The sequence below is a fragment of the Phalangium opilio genome, unplaced genomic scaffold (assembly GCF_054372755.1).
Source record: "Phalangium opilio isolate 3A_F unplaced genomic scaffold, DU_Popi_V2 ptg000079l_1, whole genome shotgun sequence".
NCBI classification, from domain to species: domain Eukaryota; kingdom Metazoa; phylum Arthropoda; class Arachnida; order Opiliones; family Phalangiidae; genus Phalangium; species Phalangium opilio.
In genome coordinates this window covers 1903921-1929763 of record NW_028324187.1, presented here as the reverse complement: position 1 = coordinate 1929763, position 25843 = coordinate 1903921, and the positions used below count along the sequence as shown (strand labels likewise).

General features: G+C 36.4%; 1 protein-coding gene across 4 annotated transcripts in view; it reads left to right on the top strand.

The window, feature by feature from the left end:
* The first annotated feature begins 699 nt into the window (after positions 1-699).
* Mp (collagen XV/XVIII-type protein multiplexin) overlaps positions 700-25843 on the top strand; it is a 96598-nt gene continuing 71454 nt past the window's right edge. For all 4 annotated transcript variants that reach the window (XM_089845538.1, XM_089845536.1, XM_089845537.1 and 1 more), the window contains exons 1-2: positions 700-1123; positions 14227-14333. In XM_089845538.1, coding sequence (XP_089701664.1) covers positions 1116-1123; positions 14227-14333 — 115 coding nt within the window. In that variant the 5' untranslated portion in view covers positions 700-1115. The remainder of the gene's footprint in view (positions 1124-14226; positions 14334-25843) is intronic.

Here is a 25843-nt window from a genome sequence, read left to right as displayed (position 1 = left end):
GTCCAACAATATTTTATATCAATTCATTATTTGACTGAGAAAATTAGTCCAACAAAATTTGATAACAATCCATTATTTGGCTGAGAAAATGTTCTGAGATTAATATTTGATCAGAAAGGCGTTGTTAGATGAATTTCTGTATTTAATTATTTATCATGATCACCATACCAAATTAGCAATAATTTTCACGATTCACAGATAAATTTATTAATAATCAAGATCTCCATTCCATGCATTCCATTTCATAAATTCGTTACTGAAATTAGACCAAACTGTAACTGTAACCATCTCTTTCAATTGAAAAGCGAGCGGGCCAAGTTTCAATGATAGTGATTAGCTAGTGATTTAATAAGAATCTAGTTATTCTATCTCTATCTCTCTCTCTCTCTCTTGGATTCGATTCTCCAAGTTCCTCTTCCAGGCGATATCCCGATGGAGAAGATAAAGTTATCTTTACGCTTTTAGCATCTCGATCCTCCCTTGCATCCTTGCATGCCATCTTTACCCCCGTAACCCTTTCCCCCTATCCTCTCTGTGTGTAGTTAAGAAATCCCTTAGCTGAAGAAACCCAAAGAAGAGATAGTCGGAGGATACCGTACTAAGAAAAGTGTTGCCAAGTTTGGTGGAAAATTTTCTTTCTTTATTTCTTTCTTACGACGGGATAGTTTCTCTGCCGCCTCCTTCTTCTTCCCTGCCTCCTTACTTACAGTCTCGGGGATGCTGAGAGAGAGCTAAGGTTCTTCTCTCCTCTCTGGTTCTTTCTCATTCTCTCAGTCAGTCTGAAAGGAAAGATAGAACTAGGAGCAAGACGCGCGTTCTAACGATGTTACGTTGAAATACGCACGCGCCTTTTTAACCGCGATTTATACCAACCAAATCGCGCATAGCCAAAAACTTAGTCGGTTTAAATTACCACTTTTAACACCTGCTTCTTCTTCATCCCCCTTTTTTGTATTATTATTAAAAAAAAGACAGAGAAAAACCGCAAAAACCTCGTGGTTTTCCCCGACTCTTATCAGATTTGAATGTCAGACGCGGGATAATTAACTTTTGCCGGATTTTTTAATTTTATTTTTTTTTAATCTGGGTGTTTTAATTCATAACTACAGTGCGATATGAATGGGTAAGGACAATTTTTTTATATATTAATTTTACAAACTTTTGGTTTATTTTTATTATATGATTCTTCTGTTGGACCGTCTTTTGATCTTTTCCTTGTTTAAAGGATGATTGTAATTAAGGCAGTTTTTATTTATTATGGGGTTATATTGAAATAGGGATTGTTTAAAATGAAATTATTATTTATATGAAACGTTTTATGATATTAATTTTACTTTTATTTGATATTATATCCTGTAATTTTAAGTTAAATGTGTTGTATTTGTTTAAATAATGATTGTAATTAAGCTAGTTATGAGGTATTTTGGGGTTATATTGAAATAGGGCTTGTTCAAAATGAAATTCTTATTTATATGAAACGTTTTATGATATTAATTTTGCTTTTCTTTGAAAAAATGTGTTGTATTTGTTTAAATTATGATTGTAATTAAGCTGGTTCAGAGGTATTTTGGGGTTATATTGAAATAGGGCTTGTTTAAAATGAAATTCTTATTTATATGAAACGTTTTATGATATTAATTTTGCTTTTATTGGATATTATATCCTGTAATTTTAAGTTAAATGTGTTGTATTTACATTTATATATATAGTTATTTGACCAAGCCTTAATAATATGGTTTCAAACTGCCACGCGATGGGATATAAGACATCAGGCGTACGATGGTCGTTTTTTATTCTTTTTTAATTGAATCATATTTTTTTAAGATTAAAGAACATGTAATGATCGATGGTGGTTTTTCTGGTTTTGAAATTCAATTAAGATTAGTTACGCTTTATAAATCAATATTAAATTTTATAACCTACATCCCCACATAACTATATTTAAAAAGGTATATATATATAGATAAATATCAGTTTAGTAATATTTTTTACAGTATTTTTTTAATTATTTTTCATTCTTTGAAACCACGTTTTTTCGCTTTTAAACCAGTATATTTCCTAGTACAATATATATTGCTTCCAAGACTGATACTTCTAACACGTTATTAACCAGTCAACCTTATTTTTTCTTTTAATCATTTTACCTTGAGTTATAATTTATGTAAAATTTAAAGAAAAATTCCTTTGTAAGTTTTGACAACTTGATTATAAGTTTGTGTAAATTTTTTTCATCTACGAATTAACTTCTATATACATGTACAGGGTGTTTCTCGTAAGTCTGCATCCATAAATTAAGGGGAATGTTCTTTGGGTGATCCGATTTTGAGTAGAAAATATAACTTCTATCTCCATTTTGTTTCTGTCCGAGACACTGTTTTCAAGTTAAGATTGTTCAGAGTATTTTACGGATGATCCCGTTAAATTTAATTAAGAAACTGATTAAGACAATAATTTCTAATTTAATTTAATTAAGGGGTCATCCCTAAAACACTCAAATAAAATCATAACTCGAAAACAGTGGTCCGGACAGTTGCAAAAATGGAGATAGAAGTTACATTTTCAACTAAAAATCGTGCAACCAAAGAACATATACCCTTAATTTATGCCACACTTATCAGAAACACCCTGTACAGCATCGATAGCCGTTGTAAATTGAAGTCGTATTCGATGTATTTAAATATAAATGCCGAGTCTCAAATAATATCTACTTAGACATTTGAAAGTAGGCGGCAAAAGTTGTCTTAAAAACTTTTATCCGTTACAATTTTTCTAAAATTCTTTTACGTTACTAATACTATGTTACTAGAATCGAGATAAAAATCAAAGTCAACGATCTTGTATTTTTTTTTTGTTTTTTCTACAAGACACGCGGTTTGTCTTTCTCTCGATGCTATTTTCGTGTTTTCAAGTTTGTTTACAATACACTTGACCATTGAATTATTGTTAGGATTGTGTAGTAGATTTTCTATCGCGATGTGTGCGATGCTCTGTTGTTGAGAAGTTAGGGCTTGCTTGTCTGTCCTGCCATATGGTTTTCGTGTTTGCGTGTCTAGTTTGTTTGTATCTTTACCAGGAAATCTTGATTCCGAATCTTGGTGGTTGTTTTTTTGTTTTTTCCGAGTCTGGGCGATCGGTGGTGGTTTTTCGGAAAATCATGTTTAGGAGTTAGATGCAATAGGGTGAATCTCGTTTCTATAGATTGCTTTGAACGTTAGTTTAGTTTTTCTGTTAGTTTCCTGATTTTTTATTTATTTTCTCCAAAGAAATAGCCTATTTGATGATTTTGAATCACTGATAACAGATAAGGATGCATAGTTTTCAGACTATGAGGATTGGTACAATTTACACCAGGAGACCAGGCTAAGTTGGGGGACAAAGTGCAGTACCAAGTATAGTTTCGCCTCCTGGTGTAAATGGTATTAGTCCTCCTAGTCTGAAAATTATGCGTATTTTTTAAAAGAAACAATTTATGTTAGAGAAAAACTCAAGAAATCAGGAAGTCCCTTTGTGAAATTATAAATATATTGGTCATGAACATGCCACATAATTCCAGGACGTTATAGAGGTTTCACGGAGAATTATTGTGTTGCGATGATAATAAACAGTGGTATCGTATCCCATTATTAACGAATTCCCCGTGCTTCCTCTATAATTTCTTTAAAAACCCAATGGTATTTAATTTAAAACGATTAGAATTTAAGGTATATAAAATCCTAATCAATTAACCTTAATTTAATCTCGCAATTTGCGTGTCTTTATCCATTTCTTTAAACGATAATCCTGTAATGCAATTTAACTTAAGGGTTTGGTTTTTGTAAGGCCTCCAACGTTTGGTCCCCTTATTTTAAGGTAACATAAACGAACCCGATCTTTAGCACGCACCATGGACCTCAACTTGGGATTCGGGAAAGATCATAGAACTTAGCTTCCTTGGAGCCCTAAGCCATGCAGCTGAAAGAAAAGTATACTATATTCGTTTTGTTATAGTTATTTCTCTTCAGCTGGTTGGAATTTTTATTCGATATAAGTTGGGACGTATATACGTCGGTACGAATTGAAAGTGGCTCTCTGGCAAGATACTAAAACCTAATAAAAATTTATAAGCAGCGATGCACTTTAAGAAATTATTTTGGGCTATGGAATAAAACCGAATGCGGAGAAAGCTGCAAGGATATATAACATCAATTTATCGTTTCTCGTGACAGTTTTTATATCCTTTTGAAATCGGGGCCCTTTTCGTTGTGTTTTCAAGAGTTCAAGTATAACTTACAGCCTTTCGGTAAAAGGTACAATGAAGTTCTAATCAGTTTTATATCAAACTTACCTTTTGTTACCACTAATGCAAAGGTTTACCATCAGAGAGCAGCTCGGTCTATTACACCACAAATCTCTTAATTATATTAAAGTCTTTTTAAGACGATGTGACTTTTGACGCAACTAGATGGGTCTGTGACTTTTGACGCAACTAGATGGGTCAAAAGGTGTAGTCCGTGATCAATATTCAATTTGCGGGTGATTCAACTTGTCCAACTTCTGTTCATGCGACCCAACTAGTTTACTCAACTCAAGTAGGCTCATTTAAATGATTCAAAAAGTTTTATCGTCTGAAAAGGCCTTTGTTAGTGGTCATCTTCATTTGTAAATTAAATCGTTAGGATCGAGGGTTTAGTTACTTTATCTGGGCGCCATCTTCCAGTATGTCCGTTTATCTGAACGCCTGTGTATTATAAAGCAAATCATGTACATGGTCATCAAACCCTTGTGAATCTGGACACAGCTGTGACGTTCAAAGGCGGTTAAATGCCTTGAGAACATACCTTTCCACGATAGCTTAGTATACACTTTGCACATTTCCTTTAAAAAACCACTATTTATTAGCCAAGATCACGTTTTTGAAGCTGTATTGCACGATAGCCCTCCTGTCTGTATAATGATGCCCCTTGGCAAGAGTATCCAGGGTTCCGGTCCCCGAGATTGCGTCCGTGACAGTTTTGGTTTTTCGCTTCTAATGAAAAATGACTGCTCGAATGAGTTTCTTCTTCTTACTATGCCTAGACGCCTAACCTAACCCAAGCCCCGTTTGCAAATAGGTAACAAAAATATACTCTTTTTAACGGTTCAAATTGCTCGCTTGTAGGGTTGAGGAGGTACTCTAGCTCTTTTTTAAACCAAAATTCCCTTTCAAAACGATTAATTTTTGCAAAAAGGTCGAAAGCTCAAGAAGGTTTGGAAGAAAGAAGGTCGTAACCTTGTATGGTCTGATCTCTTATAGAGTAGACCGACCGATCGACGCATCTGGAGAGTTTTCTGTCCGACATATCTGCGTTTTAGGTTTTTTGGATTTTTGGACCAACGTTGCCGTAAGCAGGGCAAACTTGAACCATCGTACTTGGGCGATCAATACGCGGCCCAGAAGCTAGGCGCCCCACTTTAATCTTCAAATTTTTCTTTATTTCGTTTTATCTCTGAAGAATTTCTACTATTTCTCTCTTTTTATAGTCCGTTTAAACCGATCTTATTTTTTTGTTGGAATTATGCGAATAATAACATAATAGGTACTAGGCCTAATTTTATACTGCTTTTGCTATACCTTTTGGAGTCTTTTAAAATACCACCATTTATTTATATTTGCACAAATATATAGTTTTTTTATTGTGTTACTGATAAGTCTGCCGTATATTAAGGGGGATGTTCTTTGGGTGTAAGATTTTGAGTTGGAAATGTAACTTCTATCTCCATTTTGATTGCCCTTAAGGGTCACCGTTTCGAGTTATGATTTGATTTGAGTGTTTTAGGGATGACCCCTTAATTAAATTAGAAATCATTGTCTAAATCAGTTTCTTAATTAAATTTAAGGAGTCATCCGTAAAATACTATCCGTAACTTTAAAACAGTACCCGGACAACAAAATGGAGATAGAAATTACATTATCGACTCAAAATCAAAGAACATCCGCCTTAATTTATGCAAGACTTATCAGAAACAAAAAAAATTAACATATTTAATGCTATAAAAATCATATGATTATAAGATCAAGTTCACACGCTATATTTAATATAAACAAAGAGTATAATTTCTCTTGAAAATAAAAATAATAATTCCTCCTCTCTCTCTGCTGCAGTGTTGTCAGGCCCTGTATATAAGCCAAGTATAGTCCAGTATCGACTGGTTCAATCGGAACTGCTTTTAACTATGAAACCCGCCTTTAGTGAAACTACTTTTAAATACAATCAAAGTCGATTATTGTAAAAACGGGTCTTATCAGAGAAAAGGGGAAAGTTAAGCGACAAAACGCAACTCATAGATATCTTTTATGTATAAAAAGCTTTTACATTTACATACGTATTATAAACAATGTTTCAATGTCAATGACTTCTTATACATGTAAAATTATATCGACTACAGTCTGGGTATAAATATCTGTAATCTTACAGTATGGGATGATCGAGACATCAAATAAGAAATATATTTATATAAAAAAGAATATTATAAAATGTAGTCGATTCGCCTGATAGACTAGTAGCATGCTACCATTGTATGAATATCCAACAAAAAAAATCATTCACTTGGATACTTTCTGTATGCACTTGGAGGGGAGGACTAGAGCCAATTGTAACGAGAATGTAGTCAATATCAGACAGAGACAGGGTCGAGGACTGTACCCGAGTTGGCGACGTCAAGTCGCATCGTTTTTGGTTAACTTTTTACTCGGAACCTTCGCCGGAAAAGCATGAGTCGATGAAGTTTTTATATTTTTTTAGAATTTTCTCCTTTTTGCTCATTTTTTTTTTAATTTGAGCCTTGTTACCCTGTTCTATGGACCATAGTACAATCCGCTGAATAGCATGTTAAATTTAGGTTTATTTATAGTGGTGATTGTAGAGTACCTTAGTAGTGTCGCATTCTTAGCTTGGATAGTCCCAATTTTTTAAAGAGGTTTGACATAGTGCCTTAATTGCTCTTATACGCCAGGATTTGACGCGTCATTAATTTTAAACGTGTTATTTTTTAACGCCGGCTCCCTTAATTGCTTAACTTATAATTGAATAATTTTGTTTTAATTCCTCTAAGCCGACTTGTAATCATAATAATAACACGAGAGAAGTTTCAGTTTTTAACCTCATGACAAAACTGTAATAAATTCAAATTGTCACAGTTTAAGTTATCTCGTTATTTTTTATATGGAGTGAAATTCCCACGCTAGTCTCAATTATCCTTACCTTTTTATGTCGTCTTATTTACACTCCACCCTTAATCATCCTTGGCAGTACGCTCTATGACGTATAATGTTGGGTTAAGTATAAGCTTGCCCATCAAGATAGTTTGGGTAAGGCCTACCATATTAAAAGGGTAATTGTTACTAAAGTTAATTATGTTGTTCAATCTGTTGGAGCGTTACTAACAGACAGAACTAAACTGTATATTCCTTGTTATAGTTAAGGATTCGAACCCTGGTAATAGGAAAATTGTTACTAAAGTTACTAATTATGTTTTGCAAGCTGTCTGAGCGTTACTAACAGACAGAATTAAACTGTGTCTTCCTTGTTATAGTTAAGGATTCGGACCCTGGTAATTGGAGAATTGTTACTAAAGTTACTAGTTATGTTTTGCAAGCTGTCGAAGCGTTACTAACAGAGAGAGTTAAGCTGTGTCTTCCTTGTCATAGTTAAGGGTTCGGACCCTGGTAATGGGAGAATTGTTACTAAAGTTACTAATCATGTTTTGCAAGCTGTCGAAGCGTTACTAACAGACAGAATTAAGCTGTGCCTTTCTTGTTATAGTTCAATAACACCATTTCGTAAGATGGTTTGTATTTCGTACAACACATTCGGTCTGGTTTAAAATATATATCTACGAAGGCGTTTATGTGTTTAAGATTTGATTTGATTTTTGTTCCCACGACTTGTTTTTGACAAGTGTTACTAATCGCATATCCTGATATATATATATATCGGATTATGTGATAAACGCCCCTGTATGTAACGCCGGATATACCATTACACCCTCTACCCCCAAAAAGATATAGAGAAGGGAAAGGGAATGTCGTCTGCAAACAAATTTGCTCGCACTACAAATACACACGTGCATGACAGATATTTCGTTTGGATGATTGACAAATTGTCAATGAAGTAAAAATATCAATCCATTCCCCCGGTTCCCGCTCTCTCCGTGTGTTTCTGTATTTCTTTTTTCTACGCTAGACTCTACGCTAACTTAGAAGGATTTGTAACAAAACGGTTTAACGCCTTTGGGTTGGTGGCAATGCCAGTGTTGCTGTTGTGTAATATTTCCTCGAGTTAGAATCGTACGGTGTGTATGTACCATCTGGTATAGTAGAAAGGCAAGACGTCTTCCACACACTCTTTAGTCAAAATCGTTCTCTCACAAAGTGTGTGTAAATTAGTATCGTTAGACGTTCCCTCAAAGTTAGTGGCACCAGGCCAAAAAATGCGTCATGCATCATGACGCGCTTTTGGAAAGTGTGTGATCAAAATCACGTATCTTTAAGGTTAGGATTAATGGCCAAATTTTGTATCGTATCTTCTATGCAACACTTTATTATATACAGAGATAGTAGTTTTTAATGAAGTTGATTGAATACGTTTTTAATTGAAACTAAGCCTCTATCTACTATAGGCCCTATATTAAAGAGGTTGAATTGTTAAGTTAGGGTTAGGCCTGTCTCTAAGGCACACATGGTTCGGGGAAATACGTCGCGTGGTACAGTACTTAATTTGTCGTCCAATAGAATTTTACAACCCAACACAACGTGGTCTAACGCCTAACATAATAAATCATATATTATTTAATGTAATTTCGATTTTCAAATATTCATTAATTTATGTGCTCTTTCAAATAAAAAAATTAAAAATCGACCCATCATGCCATGGCCATCCATCTATTACAAGTACTTCTTTAAATAATATCGGAAATATTTTAAAGTACTTGAGTTCTTATTGCTTTGAAAGAGGCTTCGATTAAGACACTAAGGCGGTTTAGTCTCGAGTACTTTACTTTAAATAGCTTTTGAACAGTTACTCGAGAAGTTGAAGCACGTTTTATTTTTACGCCCAATTTATATCAATAAATCCAAACAGCTCTAAAAGAAAGTCGTCCGTTATGCTTATATACGTAGAGACTAGAAGCCAAAATATGGCAGACTTAAGAGAAGAAAAAAGAAACACTAGGGTTAGTCCCCCTATTATCGGACGCTCCTATTATCGGACACATTTTTAAAAAGTTGTTTATAAAACTGCCGGGGAAAAAAGGAACACTGTAAGTTACCTAGTTTTAAAGAGGGTGTCGAAATCTGTATGTTGCATGTAAAAACAGAGAAGGGGCGCGATGTCAGAGGAGGAAAGCGCGAACGAACCAGATATCCAATTTTTTTGATTAATTAAAACTAATTGAGGGGCCGGAAAAATTCTTCCCCCCATTTTTAAATCGTGTTTTGAGGTATATAAATAGAAGCCAATTATAAGTTATGTGTATGGCTGTAAAGCCCGAATCTTTTTCTATAAATTGCTACTTTAACAGTTAGTTCTAGGTTTCTTTACATGAAAATAAAACGCGAATCGTATCTAATGTAGAAAACCTATTATCGGACAGCTTTCAAACACGTTTTAAAGACAAATATTTAACTTAGGCTTACAATAAGAGAGGGATTGTAAATATTTAATGCTTAAAGCGGTTAGTGATGTTCAGAATGGGTCCAGAAGTGTCAGAGAAGTAACAATTTTCACGGGTCTTTTATTGTTAAAAAAATTGGTGTCCCAATTGAGGAACCATTGTCCGATACAGAGATCCCAATGTCCGATAACGAAGACCCACTGTCCGATTCTGGGATCCCAGTGTCCGATAGCGAAGACCCACTGTCCGATTCTGAGATCCCAGTGTCCGATAACGAAGACCCACTGTCCGATTCTGAGATCCCAGTGTCCGGGCTACAAAGACCCACTGTCCGATTCTGAGATCCCAGTGTCCGAGTTGGATGTATAGGCGTCCGATAAATGGAACATGGGTGTCCGAATCAACATCCAAATAGCCGATAATAGGGTACGATACTTGCCGAATAAAATCCATGATTGGGACAATATTAGATCGTTCTTTTGGAATTATTTCTATACCATTAGGTGCAGAAACGTTCAAAATATATATTTAATAAACTTTTCAAAGGTTTTCTGTGATTTCCTTACATTTAACCATAATTTTTTAAAATGTGTCCGATAATAGGGGGACTAACCCTAAGTGTCTTCGTAACAGACGCTTCAATTGCTATTGCTAATGTTTGGATAAATTAGAATTTAATACGTTTTTAAAACTCCCCTAAGGCTCGAACCTACTTAATACCGTCTGTAGATTAAGAGTTAAGTGAGTCAAAACTTAACGGGTCCCCAAAGAAATAAATAGCATCATTACCATGGATTTTCCCCAAAAAAACTCTCCCGGAATATCGAATAATACTGTCATTATGTCGAAATTAGTTAATTAACCAATATAAATTCATTAATATGAAATTGAATAATTTGAAGATTAGATCTTTTGACATTGTTACCTTATCTGATGTTTCTATAATTTAATTTTCTTGCGCAATTTTCAAACATATACCTTGATGGATGGATTATAGTTGTCCTAAATTAGGTTGTAAGTTAAATTTTAAGAAATTTTAATTGGTGTATAATATTTTCTTTGTGGGGGAGCTGTGTTGGAAAGAAACCAGTTTCTTTTGCGTAATAAATTGAATAAAATTATTTGTCTAGTTGCTGCTTGAAAGAATATAGAATAAGTTAAGTTTTTAAACGTTTCAGTCGACGCATTAAAATGAAGCACAAGTAGCATTTTAATCGGTTTGTTATTCACCATCCCTTTAAGGGTACATAGTGTGGTTTACCTCACATCGTAATTTCTTTCCATCTCGAGTTTGTACATCATGATAAATTGGTGTCAAGCCCGGGGCTATTAAAACTAAATTATCATTTCTTGGAAGAAGCTTTTTTATTTTTTGAAAGATTACGAAGCCGCCACCGCGTTAATAAATAAAATAAATTATGTTAGTATTGGTGTGTTTATTAATTACGTAATTATATGTATATTTTCTCACTCTTGGAGCTAGTCCTCATTTGACGCTTGTTATACGACTTAACGCCTGGCAAAAACACCGGTTTTCTCTCGTTCGCTATTTTAATTATATCCGAGGTTTTTGAATCAATTAAAAACATAACGGTTGCGTCAGACATATTGTATAGAGGTGACAATTGGAATCCTTATAAGTCTGTCTCAACTATGCGAACAAGGAACTTTGTGTTGGCGTCAATAAAGAGATATAAGTACCTCCTTCATCAATAAGTATCACAGTTGCGTATAAGAGTTCCAAGTGTCACCTCTATACTTTTGCGTAGTTGTACCCGTGTTTGTTTAGCTTAATTAAAGACCTAGAAAGGCCGTAGCGTGTTTTGTAATAGCGGAATAATGCTGCACACGACTCAATTGATGGCAACCGTCTGTCGGGAGACTTGGACTAATGCTTTTTAACGCTTTTAATATGCAAATAATTTAAAGGCGCGAGACGAAAGTGAAACAATATGACCAAGAACCTATACTATACATGAGAACATTTAAAGGTGGAATTGGGATGTATTACGCACTGTGATGTCAGGTTTTCCCCTCGTTATTCATGGTAGATTTCCTCATTTATCGCCCAGTGCTAAAATATGAACTTATGGAAGGTTTTCTTTTATTCTAAGGTCTTAAATGGGTTCTTGATATGACTGGCAATTATAGATCTGGTTGGGGTGGTTACGGGTTTCTCGATGACAAGGAATAAGACGGGTTTGATGAGTTGAAAACACATTGAGACAAAAGTTTGAATTAGTTTAGGTTTACTACTTGTGTTGTGCAATTGTTTTGCTGAAAAACACTTTTTGAGTTACAACTTTTTCTCTACAAGTATTAATATGAAAGTTAGTAAGAACAACCGATAAAGTTGAAATAAGTTTTTTAACAATGATTGTTTAGTTTTGAAACCAACATTTATAACATAATCCTATGTGTTTTATATCGATTCGATCAAAACGTCTGCTTCAATGCTATTTTGGAGGACTTCGTATAGGTCAGTAACTTTGAAACGAACACAGCTCGTATGAAAAATTCAGGTATACGTCAAGAATGAAGGCAAGTTATAATAACAATAACCTTCCCTAAAATAGAAGAGGGGTTCGACCCTATTTATTGATAACCCATTTAGAGTTAAGGGACACCCTATATCGTTATGAGGGTCCATTGAAGTGTGACATGGAAAATTCCAGCTGCCAACACTTTATCCATGCCTCAAAAAAGTTTTTTTTAATATGTGATATACTTATAGGTAATTGCATAAGCCTATCATACTATCAGTAAATTTGGGTCGCAGGTGGCGTGGTATTTCGACCAAGAAAGTAAAATGCCAATAGAGTAGTTCGATGTAACTGAGAGGGAATTAAAGACAACCTTCCATCTTGTTTTTGACGCCTGCGCTGTAGTTTATTTGTATCATGAGAGTGCACATGCAAAGACGGATAACAATGTATCAACCCAATTGTATGTCCCGATACTGGGTTGCACGTGGCGTGATATTTCGACCAGTAAAGTAAAATCACAATAGACCATTTCGTTGTAACTAAGAGGGAAAGACAGCCTTCCATCTTGTTTTTTGGAGACTGCACTGTAGTCTCTTTGTATCGTGAGAGTGCTCAGAGACGGCAATGTATCAACTCCCTTGTTTGTCCCAGATACTGAGGGTTGCCTACGTCGAAAAGGTCTATACCGATTGAAAGACAGAACATTCAATCGAACAATTTCTTTAATTTTGTCGATATTGTAGCGAGGAAGATGGAGATAGGGAAGTTTGGTCAGTATAGGAATCTCTCTTCACGAAATGTAGCAGGTCACATGACTTATATTCGGCGTTAGTTTGAACTGCGCAGGATCGATGCACAAAACGTCATTTCCCTACGTGATCGCCAGACGGCCTATCCTCGGACCTCAGCACGATGCGCGAGGAAAGTGCGGCGCGTGCGCACATGCACATCCACGCCGAAAACGGGATATTTGGGCGACCGGAGTTATAGCGTTACACGAAACTTCCCTATCTCCATCTTCCTTGATTGTAGGTCCCGAGACGGTATTTATAAACTTATGGAAAGTTTTATACGTTTATGGTAATGTTTAAGTAGTTTATTTTACCCCCACACGTTCCAACTTAGTTCGTCATAACTGTTGGGATATTCCCTCCTTAAATACTTTGAAAGGGCAGTCAGTAATATATATATATTTTCTTTTTTTGACGAATTGAACGGAAAAGTGCCATTGTCGTCAAATTGAGGGGTAAGAAAAAAATAAGGCAAGTTGAAAGAAAGGGAGGTGAAATATCCGCGTCTTGAGTCTTTGACTGAAGACAAACGACTTTAAATCTTTTTCGCAGCTGCTGACAATGTCACCTCCTGGCAAGTGGGCTCTTTCGCCCCCCCTTGCAACCCTTGCACCCCCGCTTCAAAAACCTTATTGAGTGTAAAATGCCGTAAAAAATCTCGAGAAAATCGCCTAACGGGTCGAAAGATTTTATAGAACAGGGGAACGAGTGACGCGTTAAGGATCCTTTAATATCAAACGTTAATACTGTGAAGTAGCAATTAAAAATATTCAATTAACTCTGCCATTCATAGCAATCAGGGTTTGGACCTACCTTTGACCTTGGAGATTAACATTACAAAAATTTGGTTTATTTGACCTAAAAAAGGGGTTGGCAACCCGCAGGATCGGGACATACAAGGGGGGTTGATACATTGCTATCCGTCTCTACGCACTTTCATGATACAAAATGGCTACAGCGCAGTCGCCCAAAGCGAGATGGAAAGCCAATTTTTACCCCCGTCTCTTCCCATCCTATAGTTACATCGAAATGGTCTATGCTATGAAGAACACAATTGGCCAGATTGGGTAGTTGGGATGGTACGCTGTCTACTTGCGAAACCCTTCAAATAAGTTTCGAATACTTCGAGTAATGCACTTCTATTCAGGGAAAGTTTTCTTTATACTCGAAATTCTTGGAAATTGCCGAAAAGCAAAATTTACTAATTTAATAAATCACACGGTTGTCAGGCCAATATTTTTAGTACCCTCTTAAATTTTGTCGTAAAAGCAATTAGATACTTTAAATTAATTACCATTCATTTTTTATTCCCCCCATAGGTTTTGCGCAAGTGTGGTCGCTGTAATTTTATTCTTGGCACAAACTGGGTTGCAATCCGCCGACATTGAAGATGTCGCCTCGCACCAGTACGAGTTTAACATCGGTGGTGAGTACAATTACTTTTCAACTTATACGCTCGAATAACCTTTACTTGTCAAAACAATTATCAAATGTCGCGAAAGTAAGTCGGGATTTGAAAAATGATAAATTAGTCAGCCTGTTATGATTTTTAATAGTTTGCAAATATCCCCGAACTTTCAAAAAATTTGAATTGGGTGGTCTGTTTTTTTCTCTCACTCTCTCTCTCTGTTGAGTGTGATTGCATCTTCTAAAGAAACCGGCTTGGTTGTATCAAATTTCCAGCCGCATTCCACGAAAAGGAGAACTTAAATGTTAGCTTAGAAATTAGGAACTTATAGAACAAGTGCTTGACAAACTTGAGAGATTAGAAGACAGAGCCTATTGAATTATCGTTATGATAACCTGCGGTTAAACACACTTCCCTATGCCTTAAATGCCACGATGATTGTTAAAGGACTTTCATATTTTGATTGGGCGTTTTGCGATGTCAAAATTAATCACACTGATTTGGATTAGACGTTGACTTTACTATAGCAAAGAGGAGAGATTTTGATTATAGTCAAAGAAACTCCACGCCGAAAGTGAAATCATTTCATGGTGTTAAGTTATAGAAATATTATATACCGAATTCCGAAATTGTTGGAGTAATTCACTGCTAAATGATTGCTTGTGTAAATCTTACTTATTTAAAGAAAGGTTGACTTAACAGACCTGTTATATGTATATCTATTTATCTACAGAAGCATAAGTTTATTAGATATGTTCCATAAGTATGACACTGCCTATACTTCAGCTCGAGCTTTTTTGAAAACTACGCGAGAATTGATTCACTACACTCGGTTAATTTTGCAGTCCATCTAGTCCAATTTAGTCTTTACTAAGCCTTTGACAGCGTCTCACCAGGCGTCGCTTTACCTCGAATCTATGACCTACCTCACTCACTTCATGACGATCTCCAGTTTGTAACCAGTGCCAAACTTATGGTGAACATATCTTATGAACTTATGACAGAAGGCATGTTTTTCTCTATAAGCAATCCCAGTACGCAACCTCATATAAAAGTTTTGTCAGGAACTTCCGACTGCCATTTTTTTCTTTTTGCGTTCCCAAAGGAGGCGAAGGGGGGAAAACTATCCCAGGAATGTTTTGATATGATTTTCACCGCCACAACACTCAAGAACTATATGGGATTACTCTAGGGTGCTCTGAAATCGCCTACTCCTTATAGATATACCTCAAGGGAGCACTGCAATTCTCACCTATGACTCATTCCCAACGGAACTTTTTTCTCCTTCATCTTCAATTTCTTCTTTCTCGGAGAAATTCCTTTTCAGTCCTGTCCTGAAAGCTGAAATCCTCGTCAAACAGTTCCTTCCCGGTTGTAGAGCCTTTTTAAGGGCTATCTTTAGTATATTCCCCCTTTAGCTAGTACTAAACTGGGGGGTTTACTTGACGAACTATTTTGGTTCATATATTTTTCTAAGAAGGCAGCTAGGGTTTATGGGCACCCAGCATCAGGTTGCTAGCTGCTATTACTTGGCTAGCAAGTTTTGCTTCCGCAGACAGTTGGATTCACTTGGAAGTCCATGACTTCATGGGTCACGTCTCTGGTGACTGACGAGGGTTTGAGTTATGTAAACTATAACATAACATGTGTTGCGTTTAACAATTAAGGGGTTGTGTTTGTGGTTTATTTTAGATTTGAAGGTTTATGATGATGTTGTTTGGGTATGATTTGATGGTCAATAAATTACAGAAGAATTAAGGGAAGTTTGAAAGGCAGGGTTGTCACGGGTTTCAAGGAAAGCGTGGAAAAGTCCAGGAAGTTAAGAATGGGTCAATAAAGGTCAAGGGATTTAAAGAATCTTAACTACGTTATTGGAAACGTCTCAAATTTATGAAAATTCAAACCTGAAGAGACGGTTTATAAAAAATTGTATTTTTAAACATTGGTAACCTTTGACCTAACGTCAGGAAATTTAAACATGAGAATTTCAGGGTAGCCCTGCCAGGTTATAGTGCCAGGACTTGGTGATAACTACACTGCTATGGAATAAATCCCCAATTTGATTTTAAATGAATTTGAAAACATTCTCAAGAAGACTTTAGAAAATCTAACCTGTCTTGGTTAATACAAGAAAATGCCGAAAGAAATACTTTAAAAAAATATGTCGTACGTAAAAACCCATTTTTAACTGCTCCTTGAAAAGAAATACATTGTTCCGGACCGTTTTCCAATTAATTTTAAAACCAAGGGTATATTTTCTTTGGGGGAAAAGGATGGCGGTATTTCCCACGCATTTGAAACTAACTTTGAAAAAAAAAAAAAAATTGTACAGTTTTCTTCTTGGGTGCTGCTATTTTTTTTGGCTTTGAAGAAAAGTTTAAAAGTGACAGCTGTCGCGGTGGTGACTATCCTGCACCCTTGAACCGGAGAGACTCCGAACTAAGACCATTTCGGTCAAAGTATCCTCGCAACTTTGCCTAAGCGCAACATTTTCCGCAATTTCACGCGCTAAGAAATCTCGCCACGGTATTTTTTTCGAAAAGGTCTATCAATCTTCTTATACAAAAAATGTTCCGAAGACGTTTAACGACGTATAGGTCTTTTTTACTCGGTTTCCCCCACATTTATTCTACTCGTACATTTTTAACTTCTTGAGGCTTAATTTTTAGAGGTTCCCTTTTTCCGTTCCCACAAATGTCAAGCGTTAGTTAGCACCCTTGCAATAGAGAATGTTTTTTATATGGCGTAGTTTGATACCATAACCCATAACCACGTTCTCGGTTGATATGAGGGAAGGATTTCGACGAAAACACGTGTTAAGTTGGTTAAACGTGTGGAGAACCTCAAGCTTTCCGCGCGCGTAAATCATATTTAGATGATTTATTCCAGAATATGACATAGGGTCTCAAAAAGTTCTGAAATGAATTTCTTGACGCCCGGATATAGTTCAAATCTGATTTATTGTAAATTTGAAATTTTTGATCTCTGCTCTTTTTGGAAGCTATTTCACGGCCAACTGAGACTGCACACTAAGGAATAGTGTAGAAATACTTCTTCACCTATATAAAGTTTTTATACAAAGTTACGTGGTGATATTTCTATCAAAAATAACAATGCAATGTTTCACACTTTTTACTTTTGTTTTGTAATAAACATTCAAAACATTAGACCCTTGCTCTATGATAACTTCGCAAATCGAGAGACGAATTAAGTCTAAGCAACATTTTCTAGATCTAAGACATAATATTCATTAATTAAAGTTAATGTATGTCCCCCGATAGATGTCTTATTACACTGTTTGGAACCATAGATAAATGGCTCCAAATGTAAAATAATGTTGGGATGAATCATGTTACAATTACCCCGCTTTGCGGTATGTACACTTCTCTCGAAGAGAAGTATTATATACTTCTGATTCCACTGCATGGGCACTGTTTGATAAACTTTCCGTTTTGCCTTACATTGGACTTTTATACACTGTATATATTGATCCTAAGCTTTCTGGGTGAAATATTCCTTTAGAGAGGGAGATTTAAAAACACCTTCATTGAATACTAAGCGACTTTTAAGTTTTGAGTCTCTAAGTGAATAAATAAAACAATCGGAGATGTCGCGTGAGCACGTCGCGAGAGGCTTTTAAGACAGTTAAGACAACGGAAACCACTTCGAAAGTCGACAACGACGTGTAAACTGCCAAAAACCTCCACAACCCCTCCTTCCTTCGTGGCCCATTTTGAGTATAGTGAAGGGCATTTCCGTCTCAGATAAGACTTAATATTCCGGTCCCAACGTTAGTCTCACCTTATCAGGCATTCGCGCCTATAAAACTAATGCCATCCTTATTTTCCGTGATCGCGATGCGATGTGCGGTTAGGTTACTAAGAGCCAAAATCAAAAAGTGCACTGTTGGATAATAATATATCCCAACCTAGCACTCTGCACCAGAACATTTAAAGGTCATTTTATCTTAAACCACGACTTGAGGTGCTGAACCAAAGTTTTTATTTTATAGATATTAGTGTATACAAAGATTGAATCTCCCAGAACCAGAGTTCTGAGTCTCCAAAGTTTAGTGTAATGCTATTCCTATGGAGGGGGGTATGTTTGTGAACGTTTTACATAATTATTCGGCCCCTGTTTGTCTTAATCCCAAGTTTTTAGTATGGTTGGATGGGGGCAAATGGGACTGTAACATACTCCCCGTATCTCTAGTAGGACCAGAGTTATGAGCCTCCAAAATTTAGTGTAATGCTATTCCTATGGAGGGTATACTTTTGAACCATGAACATTACTCGGCCCCTGTTTGCAGTACTGGTTCTTTAAAAAAAGAAAAATTAATATTTTAGTTTCCTATATAATCGTCCTATAAAATCCTATATTTTCATGAAAAAATACTTATAATTCATATAAATATTTTTGAAATTCGGCTGGGGGCCCTGCTATTGGGATGGAGAGAACGTCCTGAATACCTCATCATTTCACATTAAGGGTTTAATTCATTCTTAAATAAGAACCATTCTGGTAGACCTACTTGTTTACATGCCAACAAACGTAGTAGTTGTCTTTACCGCGCTCGATTTCAATATATCAAAAGAACATTTATACGATACATTTCTCCTGCATGCAGACACGCTTTTCTTAACTTTTACTCTCGGATTAAAGCTTTCATACATCCGCAACAATTCTTCTGGCAGCAATTAGTTACGGAGATCCGATAGCGAACAGATAATCTCCCACAGCCCCCAGCCCCAACTATACCGCACCAACACGAGACCCTTCATAGTTGTCACGTTTTCGGATTTGGTATTTTCTCCGCCTTCCGTGTTAAGGGGCCCTCGTTATTAGAAATGGCCTCTTTCTATACAAGGCCTATAAATCTTATATATTTCTTGGGCAACCAACCATCTTACCTTATATACAAAAGTTTCTTAGCGAGTAATAAATTCTTTTGTTGGATCAAGAAGTGATATCTAGTTTATTAGGGAGAAGGTATAAGATGGCTTAGTATTCGCGCGCCATAGTCATAGTCCCCCTTTCAAAATACAAGGGGGGACGTAAAAGGAGGCCGGGCTATTTCGCCTCTCCTCAGTCGGAAAATACGTAATTTTTGTCATTCGCGTCGTGCTGACGAGAGTTTTCAAGAACCAATGAGATGCTGGTTGTAATTTAGAGGCGGAGAAAAACTCCGGACCTACGTTTGGACTGGAGATAAAGCTAGATTATAAATGTGGCGAATTTATACCTTCTCCCTAATAAACTAGATATCACTTCTTGGTTGGATTAAAGAAGAACAAGAATTCCTGGACCAGAAACGGATGGCCGGGGACGGTACAGGTACACGGTATGTCAGTGTCAGTGTTTGACCCAGCAATGACTTAAATCCAGAAACTAATTCTTCTTCGTTAGGGTCCTTGGGTACTATATACACCAAATATTTTCCAATCCAAAAAAGGTAGGCCTTGGTATTTTAGTATCGGCCGTGTTTGGATGGGATATTATGATGGGCTCATTAGACTTTTAAAATAAAGTCAAGCGGGAAAAGCCTTTTGGCAAACGAGAAAATTGTTCTCGACCCTAGGCCTAGAAAGGTTTTCTCATTCCCTGGCTTTGGCCCCTCATCGCTCATCCCCAATTTAGATGCCAGTCTGAGCTATAAAAGTGAAGGTGAATGTTTTGTGCCATGGTCCTTTCATGTAGGTGGTCCTAAACCAAGTCTCAAACGCTGTTGGGGAGATGTTATGTGTCATGGTCCTTTGGTCTAGATGGTCCTAAACCAAGCTTCCAACGTTGTTCGAAACGATGGGGGAGAAATATTTTTTCTCTCTCTCCTATTGGAAGAGGTAGACAGCGCCATCTAGTTTTCCAATTTCTTTGATTTTACCTGAAGAATTATAAAGTTTTTCTTTTGTAAAATAATTCAAAATATATATTAAGAACAATTATACGTAATAAATTAATATAAAAGTCCATAGTAGTATAGTTTTACCATGTGACGTAGGCTGTGGTGCGTGGGCAGATGGCGCTAAGAACGGATGTTGCTGAATAAACTCCCCTTTTCAGTTCTTATTCCCCTAAAATCTACGACTAATATTTTTCAGACATTACCCACATGGGAGAGATAGATAGTCGACCCTTCCAAATATTTTTAAACTCATCTTCCCTTTAAGGATGTTCTAGCTACCTCTCTGGGCTTCTCCCTGGAGTCCAATCAACTAAAGATAAAATTAGTAAGTCGAAAATGCCTAGGTCCTTTTCTGCTACAGCTAACAATTTCCTTTTTGCTCAAAGTGTCGAGGTGTCCTACGTGTTGGTAACCGAAAACGATTAATCTTCCGTGTTGATTTCTAGCGCGTGCAGCGTGAAAAGCGGAAGTAGTTGCGCCATATACTGTAAATCCATATTATTTATGACGCGCCATTGCCAAACGGTGAAAAATATATATATTGGTATATCTGTACGCTAGATAAGGTTTTCGTCAGAACCAGGTGGGGAAATTTGTTAAAGAAAACATTTTTACAAGATATACCTCGTGACTTTTGACGAATGGGTACATCCACACCGAAATTCCTAGTGGTTTTATATGTCTTGCGCCGTAGGGTTAGAACCTTGAGACTACTGGATGTAGTTAACTTACTCGGTTCATAATGTCGCCAGGGAAATCGTGTGTCATTGTTAAAACAACATGAAATAAATTAAATTATTCTAAGAGCCATGGTTTAGGGACCTTATACTTTATTCACTTTCTGTTGAAAAATTTGATTAAAACTGTATAAAAATATTTATACTTCCGATCCAAAAGGCGTGTATTTCCCTTCCAAAATCATTCACTTCCGATAAAAAAGGCATGTACTTCCCTTCCCAAATTAAACACTTCCTCGTCCCAAAGGTGTGTACTTCCCTTCCAGAAATTAATCACTTCCGATCCAAAAGGCGTGTACTTCCCTTCCAAAATCATTCACTTCCTCGTCTAAAAGGTGTGTACTTCCCTTCCAAAATCATTCACTTCCTCGTCTAAAAGGTGTGTACTTCCTTTTCCTAAATTTATCACTTCCGACCTAATGATACTTCCGATCCAAAATTACACTTAACTTCCATACCGAAAATTTGCATTTCCGACTGTAAAATATGTTTGCTTTCGCTTCCGTATGTCGGCTGATCAAAGGAAAAATATACTGGTCTTCCAAAATTCCGCGGAATTCATTGTCCTCGTAACATACGCTTTGTAGTTTATTTAATATATACAAAACGCAAGTTTTTGAGGAAACAGACTCAATTCCATTTCCGAAAACTGTATACCTAGAGTTGAAGTCTGAAGGTAAAAGTCGATATAGGCTTTGCCTATGATATGTAAGGAAGTATGTGGGTCACGTCATGCGCGTCCCGCTCTTACATACCATCCGTGATGTACCACCAAAAATAGCTTCGGACGAAAAATCTCGGAAATTGATTGGGTCTCGCGTGATAAACGTTACGTTTTGTTTGCCATACGGATGGATATACAGTCCGAGACGGTAAAAAACGTACTACCATGGGATCGGGATACTCAAATATTAAATTAGCTTCTTCCTGTTCGTTAAAGAGAGGCTATACTCGTGTTACTCGCGCTTTCCTGCAGATGGAAGTTTTATTCCTTAACGAAACCCAGTAGTAGAGAGGTTAAGGCGTTCCCTCTATGGGTGCACAGCAAATTTTCCATGAGTATGACGACACTACCTGATGTACTTCGTAATGCTAGAGACTTACAGCTTGAGCTATAGTTCGAGAACGACAAGCGAGAATTGACTAGACTCATTTAATTTTGCAATCCATCTTCCTTCCTATTTAGTCTATATGCTAAGCCTTTGTCAGCGTTTCACCAGGCGTCGCTTTAACTCGAATCTATGACCTACCTCACTCACTTCATGACAAGCTCCAGTTTGTAACCAGTGACAAACTTATGGAACATATCTAATTAACTTATGCTTACAGTTAAGGCTTGATTTGTTGCAAAATGTGATCCCACGTTCACTCACATTCTGCATGAGAATCATCTAATTATATTAAGATAAATCTATGCCTTAATCTGTCTGTCTTTCTGTTAGTAACGCCCTAGCAGGAATCGTCTTTGGCGAGTTGAGATGAAACCCTATAGCAGGCTCATTACCTGGTTATGGGTATTTCAATATACATTTCCCCCCCCCCCCCGATTTAAGAAATATTCAAAGACGTTGTAAAACAGAAAATTATTCAGTCGCCAAGTTGACTCTAAATTAAGAATAAATAAACCATTTTTAAAATAGTTTTAAAGTTGAAAGTTCGATAGCCCTAAATGTTTAACATAAACCAAACCGTCTGAGAATTCCTTTTCCTAGAATCCTTGTACACGTGCTATCAACTGTGTCTCGACTCTTGAAAGATTTTTTTAAACTTTATTTTTAAATGGGTTTCCTCCACGCATGCGTATTTGTTTATCTTTCAAGGATTGAGAGTCGGTTGGTCGGTCGGCTTCTTGAAAGGTCTTCGTTTGTGTCTTTTAGGTCTCTCGAAAAACGTTTCGTTAAATTTTACTCTTTTTTTTTTAACTCTACAAAATTTAAAATTGCAATTTTTTTGTTTATATTCGCAATTTGGGTTCTGAGGAAATATACAACCTCCCACGTTGTATACACGTCTCTTCATTGACTAGCGAGAACTGTAGATTGTTCGGAAAATTTGAGCTAGTACAATGGAAGGCGGGAAGAAGGCGTATGAGGAAGAATTTTTAGCTTCAAGTTTGTTAACTACGCTGAAAGTTTAATTTAACCATTTGATTAAACGAAGTAGACGTATCCGTTCGATCAACGCCTTTAAAAACGCGTGTATATCATAAGTTAATGTTCCATAAGTTTGTCACTGGTTACAAACTCGAGCTTGTTATGAAGTGAATGAGGTAGGTCATAGATTCTCGTAAAGCGACGCCTGGTGAAGCGCTGTCAAAGGCTTAGTAATGCCAAGAAGCGATATCTAGTTTACTAGGGAGAAGGTATAAATTCGCCACATTTCTAGCTTTATCTCCAGATGAAACGGAGGTCCGGAGTTAATCTCCGCCTCTAAATTACAACCAGCATCTCATTGGTTCTTGAAAACTCACGTGAACGCGACGCGAATGACGAAAATTACTTGTATTTTCCGACTGAGGAGAGGCGAAATAGCCCAGCCTCCTTTTACGTCCCCCCCTCCTTTTTTTGAAAGGGGGACTGGGACTATGGCGCGCGAATACTTAGGCATCTTACAACTTCTCCTATCTCTTCTTGGTTGACTAAATAGGAGGAGATGGAAGTCCTGCAAAATTAACCATAGGGGTGGCGTAGCGGTTAGCGCTTTCGCCTCGCAGCAAGAGGATCCCGGGTTCGATCCCGGACTGTGGCACCGGGTGAAAATCTGGGAACAAATCCTTCTGCGTAGAGTTTGCAAGTTCTCTCCCCGCTTGTTAAAGGAGTTTTCCTCCGCGGTCTAACCCGGTTTCTCCTTTCCATCAAAACTTGCAGAGGTTAACGGTAATAGTCAGTATAGGGCGCTGTCGGTTAGCTGTGGCATAGGGGCTAGCCACCACCCCTCTATGCATTGTAAAGGGACCCACCTGTAAACAAGCCACAGGCTTAGTGTGGAAATCCCTTTATAGGCAAAGCTTAGATTATTATTATTATTATCCGAGTGTAGGACTTCAATTCTCGCTCGTCTTCCTCGAACCAGCTCTAAGTAAGTCTCTAGCATTACGAAGTATAATATATAGTGTCGTCATACTTATGGAACATATCTCATAACCTTATGGTGTGTATATATATGTATATAAAAAAGTGAAACGTATCACGGCAGACGTTTTTCAGGGTGGTATCTATTTCTAGCGAGGCCAAACAGTGGGTGTTACTCTTTAAAACTAAGTAATTGGAAAAGAAACTATACGACCCAGACTGCTGCTGCTGCTGTCTTTTATCCTAATTGACTTTAGTACCATGGATGCATATCGCGTGTTTAAACCTTGTTATTAACTCTTTGATTAGGCGTGAAGTGAAGTGAAGTTGAGCCCCAATCATTTATATATATAAATCTATATACTTTAACGCCGAATTAATGAAATTAGGAAACGTAGCTTATCTGAAAAAAAAATTTAAAAAACCGTTAATTCTAAATTCGTTTCGCTATTTTGTTCTGTGCCATTTATGAAGTATATATTTAAGTATTTTAATAACAATCATTAAATTAATTACGACTATCGGTTACTATACGTTGAACATACCTGATTTGAAAATAATTACTTCGTGGTATTGCCAAAATAAAAACTTGTTAGGTTACTTTTAAAAATATTAATTTTAAAAAGTATTTGCTAAAAAGGAATTTAACGACAATTTGTAATTGAAAATTTGAGAAATGTTTTAAGCGTAAAGGGAATATTGCCTGCTCTCTTGATATTGTGGACTCTTAAGTTTTCTTTTTCAAATTTTTGTTCAAACTGATTAAGCGTTTTTTTTTTATTTCGTCGCGTTCCTGAAAAGGTAATATTCCCTTTAAGAATGAAATAAAAAAGTAAAGTGAGAGGTTATAAATTGTGATTTTGTGTTTAGGCGCCATTCTCATTTGTCCTTCGACTTGTTTTCAGACCTTGACATATCCCGCTGTACTTTTGTGAAAACGGATTTTAAAGAGAGATTGAAACGTAATTTAGAAAATAAATTCCCATCGACTGTGTGGTTCCATCCCTTTTATTGACACCCGTTAGGCTATGCCATTTCAATTAAAAAAACCTTTAATCGGTTGAATAACCTTTGAAAGAGATAATAATAATTAAAATATTAAAAAAATAGTATTTTGTGGAGCCCGCGAACCCCAACTTGGATCAAGCGTTGAAAAACCAAATTTCTGTTCCTAATAATATGGAATGAAAGGTAATATTAATTAAAAAAAAAATACCAAAATAAAATCTTCTGGTTGCCCGCGGACCCCATCTTGGACAGAGCGTTGAAAACTCTAATTTCTGTACGCCAGGAGAAAAGTATTTATAGTATTTCATATTCCCTTTAAATTGTCAATTTCCCTCGTATAGTTTAAGGCCAGTTAAGATTTTGATTCCCCATTATTAGATCTTTGATAGGGCCGCCGCTAATTAGTTTTAATGACTTAAACTATACCTCCAATTTTCTCTCCAATTCAATGGTATTTAATCGGTCGACACCAAAGAATATCATTAACCAAGTCTGAGGTGTGACTATTTTAATTAAAAAAAATTTGAATAATAAAATGATTAAAAGGATAATTTTGGTTAAGATAATTTTCTCGCGATCCAAGGCCTTATTTCGTAATGAAACGTGAAGTTATTATTATTATTTTTTTTTTCACTTTATACAAACCAGGTCTTAAGTTAAAAGAGTTTTAGTTTCCGTTTTTCATAATATTTAATGAATTATTTATGGATGGTTATTTAATATCAAACTGTATAAAATTCAATTTAACCGGCGTTTGAATTTTAAAGACTAAGGGGTTGAAGTCACGGAGACCATGATCTACCCCATCTT